This window comes from Wasmannia auropunctata, unplaced genomic scaffold, assembly GCF_000956235.1.
Source record: "Wasmannia auropunctata unplaced genomic scaffold, wasmannia.A_1.0 LD336097.1, whole genome shotgun sequence".
Taxonomy (NCBI): domain Eukaryota; kingdom Metazoa; phylum Arthropoda; class Insecta; order Hymenoptera; family Formicidae; genus Wasmannia; species Wasmannia auropunctata.
Window position 1 is genome coordinate 852,066 of NW_012026793.1, and position 7,212 is coordinate 859,277.

Genomic DNA, 7,212 nt, shown 5'->3' on the forward strand with positions numbered 1-7,212 from the left:
TTATTGATATGTATACATAGTTCAATACAGCTGCTATGACAGTGCGAGTACAAGATCTTGGACTTGTCTCCACCAAATTACCGAATAACTATGTTTCATCTCTTTATATCTGATAATCTTGTAATTTCTCTGAAGGACGGCACGTAACGTACTAATACCTTGAATTCAGTATGCGTGGAAAACTGCAGATATGTGGAAGATCATGCGATCATTATATCTACTATACACGAAATAATTCAATTTATTAAGAATAGCGAGTTTATATGTTACATGACAATATTTTATTGATGGTATTATTGCATGTTGCCGATGAAGGTTGATCGCAGTTTTTTACGTAAATGATACTGGATTTGGATATAAAAAAATTAGGTTTTCGCGTAAAGAGACGTAATAAGTGACTGCCCTCCAGTTGTGATAACAATTGTCAATCTGAAACTTTTCTGTGATTAATATCTCATTGTAAGGTACCATTTGGCACACAAACCAGTCTCAAAATCGAGGACCCACAAAAAAAACGGGCGAAAAAATCACTTTTTTTGTGGATCACTCTTTCGTGACTTTTGATGAAGACTTTAGAATTAGAATATCGCTATCGGTAGTGGATACGTTCTCGATATGACAATTGAAAGTGTCGTCGTAATGTGCACGATCTAATCCCGATAGCAAAATAATGCTTCTTTAATTAAGATTTAATATAAATGTATCTCATCCTTCCGTTTTGTAAACGGAATATCGGAATTTTGCAAATCCAATTCCGTGCGGCGGAGACCTTTATCGTTGTCATTGGCCGCACACCTCATTTTAATAGCGAATGTATATTATGTCTACGTCATCGCGCATAAAATAATTTTGCGCTTCCGAATATATATACGTCTGCCGACATTAATATCGACATGCGTAAAGTAATAACAATATAAATTTTATTATAAATGTGCATATGCAACGATTAAATTACGTTTATGTCAATCCGTAATTATCGGCGCCGGAAGATATAACGTAACGCAATTACGCCGAAATAATGCATGCAGACGCATTCGTTTAATTCACCTTCTCGCAGCTGCGATATATTTCGTGACGATATATGTAAAAAAAAAACGTATATTTTCGTATGTTCGCGTTACGATATCGCACGAAGCAACGCTCAGTCTTGCCGAGGAACCCGTTTATGAATAATGCATGCAAGGGCATGCATCCCTTGCATGTAACTCACAGTCTTTACTTTTTCTCTTTTATGCGTAATCGCCGGTATATACGGCGGCTTGACATGCAGTCAAGGAGAAAACAGGTACAACCCGAGACATCACATACACACAAAGAATTAGCGTTTTAATAATTTTCAGAAATTATTCAATACTTCCAGAAATTTTGTGGATTTCAGAGAATAACGATATCTGAAAACTGACGATATCTGAAAACGCGTTTATAATTATACGAAATGTAAAGGAGAGAAAAGATCTTGTTATTAATAAATTTTAGTTATGGTATGATTTTCGCGTGGCAATTTAATTTCAACGCCGCTGACATTTCGAACGGCGAAATATTGAAGGATTCGAGATATCGGCACACACATATACATACATACACACACATGTGCTTTCGAATTAATGCGTTTCTCTGTGGTGCACGAGTTGACGTACGAGTCTGCGCTCGCATTCCTGTAAAAAAAAAACCCGAGAAAACGCGAAAATTCTCGACGAAATAGTTACCTCGTGAGCCCTACGGCTACCGCGAAGACTGAGCCTGTGGCTCCACTCCCGCTTCGGGAAATCCATGCCGTAATTTCTCCGTGTGTCCACCGGTGTCTTTTGCTTCCAGACGCTGAGGAGCCCTCCGGGGCAGCGAAGATGCGTTCGCTATCCGTTACTTCATGTTTCTCCTGAAGGCAGAAAGAAAATATGCTGCACAAAAATTCTCTCTTCTCTGGCTCGCCGGCGTCGCCTTTCACGTTTTCCTTCGATCGCACCGCAAATTAATTAGTACTCGATGCACGTCCGACTTAACGTTCGACGTAACGTCGTCGTTAATAATTTCGCGTACCGCCGCCGCGAAGAGCTTTTAGACGCCGCGTTCGGTTAAGCTTTAACGTATAGCGCGCGCAGTTACGGGATCAATGCACTTTACAACACGCTCTTTGTTAATAGTGAAGTATTCGCGTCTGGTTTGATGAAAAAGTGATGAAAGTGTTTCATCTAGTTGTAAGACGATAAAATGAGCTCTCAGGCAAGCTTGCGATAATTACGAGATGAAATACGGAATGCTAAGTCATTTTCATTAAGTCTTTAGCAGTGCCGGATTTAAAGAAGTAGGGGCCCCTGGGCACGCGCGAGCTGTGTGTGTGGAATCAGTGGGGGCGAAGCCTTTGATTTTTAACCAAATTCTTTTTGATTAAATTTTATTTGTGCAAAGAACGAATTTTGCTGATAAGTCTAAAAATTTTGCTGGATACATATCCGAAAATAATTTTGTTGGAAACTCAAAAATGATGAGCACTGTTGTAAAACATTTTAATATTCTGGCAACAAATATGAACTTCCAACACAATTATTTTGATGGTCTATCAAAATTATTTTCAGATCTGTGTACAGTAAAATTTTTAGACCTTACAGGAAAATCGTTCCTTCCGTGTGGCGGCCCCCAATTTGTGGGGGCCCCGGAGCGACCGCCCAGTCCGCCCTCCCTCAAATCCAGTACTGGTCTTTAATACTTGTAACGAGCCTGAGAGTAACAATATACTTCTTTCTAACTTCAACGCGAGTTATCTTCATCATAATATTCGTTTTAAATCTCGTTATCTATCTTTAACAGTAGACATTGTTACGCTAATATTGTTTCTAAGAATATTCTCAAATAAATGTATTCTACATTTTTTAAATGTTGAAACAGGTATTTTGAAAAGATCGCTAAATACTTATTACCCGTGCAGAATTAATTAAAAGTCTAAATTTTCAATTTCAATGAATAACATAATTTAATTTTTAATTATATAAATAATTACAAAATTAAATCAGCGACATATTTACGTATCTCTCTGAAACAGTTAACACAAATGCGTCTTATAAAAAAGGGTAATTTAAGCAGTCGCGTGTGTACAAATCTTGACAAGGGAAATCTAATTTCCCGCGGACAATGTAATCGTCAAACAGGCTAAATTTCGTGGGACGACTTTACTCGACGAGAGATTTCGTCCTGACCTGTAACGAGCGTTTACAGTGCCCATATCGCGTGTCTAGACAAATAATTTCCAGGCGTCTCTACTGTTTACATTCGCCCGAGAGAGAAATCCAAACTGCACAATTGTTTCGACTGAAAGAGCAATTCCTTGACATTACTTCGCGAAATATCACATGCAATGTATAATTTACGGTCTTACAAATATTATAAAATCTTCCATCTATCGTTTTCGTTTCATTCGCGAGAGAAAGATATATTTTTCGAGAGAAATCGATCTTTCGAAATCTCATATAAATTATACTTTTATCGAATGCAGTTGCAGAGAGAGAAAGAAAGAGAGAGAGAGAAAATAAAAAAAAGAAGAGGACCAAGAGAGAAAAGACAGTCAGATATTTAAGATTGCATTTAATCAATTGAGTTTCAACTTTCAAATTTGTTTTTAAAAATAACTTTGGTACGCTGGGCAAACAAAATTGTTACGCGGCGACCGAGAAATGCTCAATGATAGCATTGTTTTTTGTTTTACCCGACGGGGATATGCGTGACGCGGCGTCTGCGGCAATCAATACGCATTAATCTCGCGGCTTGTTATTCATAACACTGCACTTCCACCGCTGACATTATAGCCACGACAAATATAATCATTTCGACTGTCGTCGGCCGCTCGCGGCATTGATTGGGATGCGCTCGTGTGTGATATTGCAGCGGAGCAATTATTAATACCAACGGTAGCCGAACTGTATTATATTATAGTGCGAGCGCAAGCGGGAGGGGGAGGGGGACCACATTTGCGCTTGAAATCGATAGACGAAAGTAATTTGCCGCGTGGCTCGCGAACTTGCGGGCGCTCTGGTGTGTGTCGCGGACATAATTTATTCCGTCCACTCCATTATTCCTTCAGCTTCTCATTGTGCGAACGCGCTTAGTCCGGAGTAATTCCTTTCTCTGATCGGGACCCCAGTTGTCGCGGCGAAACTATACAGCAATTCGCGCGCGCGCCGCAATTTTATTTACAAAATCGTGTATATGTATATTCTCAACAGAGGCGTTGTAATATTTAACTTATAATTATATATTTAGGGTACAGTGGGGTAATTTGAACAGTGGGGAAATTTGGATAATAGTAAGTATCTGCAAGAATTTCAGAAAAATAAGAGATTTTAAGATACATTTCATTTTATCAGACATTAAGCATTATAAAAAAAAAGACTGCTCGAGTGAATTGGAGCAAAGAGAGCATGGAACAAGCCGTTACAGTTGTCATTGATGGTGTGATCTCGGTTTTAGGAGCTGCACAACTAATTTCATGTTCCATACACAAAAGGACAATCTAACACAAAAACAAATATCATGAAAGTGAAGTTCCTAGAACTTCTATTGGGCATCCCGCTGTTTAGTAATGTTTTGGAAAAAGTTAAATATCTCGAAAAGTCAGAGATTCTCTTACTAATTTCTGCTTAATTTGGTCTCAAAAGTGCAATTTAATATTTAAAACACAATAGATAAATATAATGTTTTGCTTTTATTATAATATCAATGTTAAAAAGTTCATTTATGTTCGTACCTAAAATATTGGGACTAACAAGATCATTTTATGTTTTTCTAATTTGTGTTCAATTTGATCTGGAAAATATAATTAAAATGTTCAAAACAAACATTTAAATATAAGATTTGGTTTTCATTATAATATTAATGTTCATTTTCAATGTTATGTAAATTACCCATCAAAATTGATTACCCATTAAAATTGTAGGGGTAAATCGGATAATAACGTTGCATTTCAAGATTTAAAGAATAATTTTCATATATTGAGTAAATATTCTTTAAACAAGTGAGTTTTCTGCTACATATTTAATTTAAGGATAAAATTATTACTTATCGAGAAATTGTACAAAAAGTTTGAAATTATTCAAATTACCCCGTTGTATCCTAAATAATACATTAATTCGATTTAATTATTATTTTGTATTACAATTTTATTGTTGTCATCGTTAGATTTCAAATATTATCTCGATTTTTTTTAACGTCGTGCAAGTTATTGATGGGTTCCGATTTATCCCGCGACAGTTTTGACAATAAATCGCCGCAAATTCGTTACCTCGCGCCGCGGCGCGAGTATTGATCTCGACTATTTTTGTTATTTATTATGCACGAAGGCGAAATCACGCGCTTGTTTCAGCCGCTATTGGATTAAAATTGCGCGCACACCATAGGATGGTATGATGAATGAAGCGGGATTAAGGCTTCGCTCTCGCACGGCCGCGAGGACAAAAGTCGTCGCCGGGCCACGGCAACTGCAGTTTGTTGCACCGCGCGTGCGGCCTCAACGGCAAATTAATTAACTTTCAAAGGCGCCCGTCGCCGCCGCCGCCGTCGCCGGGATGCCGCGGCGCGACATTGTTAAATCGAGGCTTGCAGCTGCGGGGACGGCCGGCCGGCCGGCCGTCGTCGCTGCGCCGCGCCGCGTCGCGGCCAACCTCGTTAACGACGTGACACACTAATTGAGCTCGTGAATAATAATTATGACTGGTCGCACGAAGACGTGTCCGCTCGCATCGTCGGAGTCGTGCCGCGCCGCCAGGCCGCGTCAATTCCGCGCTGTCGTTGCGCCCGCGTCTCGACGCCCGCGCGCGTGTCTGGTCGTCTTATCGTTTCCCCTCTCGTCCTTTAATCCGTCAGACCGCGAAATCTCTCTCCGTGGAATAAATTATTACACGCCGCCGCGCCGTCGAAATGCCGCGCACTTTACCCCACGCATAAATTACATATCGTCGCCTCAATTGCTGACCGATACGGTGACGGCGCGGTTCCTCCAGACGCGGAGATACAGCGGTTGTTATTCCGCGCTCGTGTGTGATATCAACTGCATTCTTGCTCTCTCGACCGTGTCTGTCACGACGCGATAATTCCTCTTTATTCGCAATGCACGCGGATATACGCGGTTTTGAAATTCACTGCGTAACATATTTCGTTCCGCTTCGCGGATTTATTTCGGAGTGCGATTAAAAGCGTTGCATGATTTTCGGACGGAATAACAAATTATTTGCTCGCTGTATTCTTCGCGCGAGTACTCATTTAATAAATAAATGTAAGTACTATATAGATGAAGTTCGTAATTTAAAAGTTTACTTTCGGTGAGCTATAATTTGGGAAAAAAATTAGAATTTGCAAGATAGATTTTTATTTATAATTTCACGTAATATGAGAAAAATTTGAAGAATCAATACATTAATTCACACATATCGATACATACTAAAATGCACGAAATACGATGTGAAAATTATAAATCAAATTTTTATCCTGAAATTCGATATGAACTATATATATATCCAGACGGTCCAAAGCGGATTCGAGCTATTAAAACAAAAAGCAATTATCAATTTAAAAAAACAATAATTGACGTAAATTTTCTAAATTGGTTTATTTAATAAAATTTAATAAAATTGGATAAGAATTTTATTCACATAAAATTCTTATCCACGTAACAGGAACAGTTCGTGAAAATTTCATAAATAAATCATGACAACACGGCTGCGAAGGAATTGATGTAAAACGTAAGGACGGATGGACGCTCTACGAACAACGTATAGCTATATTCTTGCCAGCGCTGTTTACATCATTCTGTGTTGTCCTCCAAGAAACAATTTACGGGCATTATATTACATGCGTAATTACAAATTTGCACGTGGATGCACGGTCGCTGTGAAAGCTGGAACGCTCGTGTATGTGTGTGCGTTCTAATTGGCTCCTAATCAAATAATGACTAACAAGCGTGCGGAAACGTGAAACATTTCGCGTCGACGTTACTTGCTCCCGGAATTCCGATGTTAATAACACGTATACGGCGTCACATTTGTCTCCGGTATCTTATCGATGGATCTCGCGTTCTCGTCTAATAATAGCGCTCCGAGACTTCCACGGCGACGCGTTTCCTCGTGCAACGAGGAGGATTCCGGAAATGTCCTCGATGCAAAGTAAATTCCGGTGTTTCGCGCCGGAAAGCCTCCGAGCGATTGATCTCGCTCATAACATCCTCCCCCC

General features: G+C 39.4%; 1 protein-coding gene across 1 annotated transcript in view; it reads right to left on the minus strand.

The window, feature by feature from the left end:
- LOC105462591 (adenylate cyclase type 5-like) overlaps window positions 1-7,212 on the minus strand; it is a 173,543-nt gene that overhangs the window by 135,553 nt on the left and 30,778 nt on the right. Inside the window, exon 2 of the mRNA XM_011709296.1 lies at window positions 1,707-1,876. Within this exon, the coding sequence (XP_011707598.1) occupies window positions 1,707-1,772 (66 nt within the window). The 5' untranslated portion in view covers window positions 1,773-1,876. The remainder of the gene's footprint in view (window positions 1-1,706; window positions 1,877-7,212) is intronic.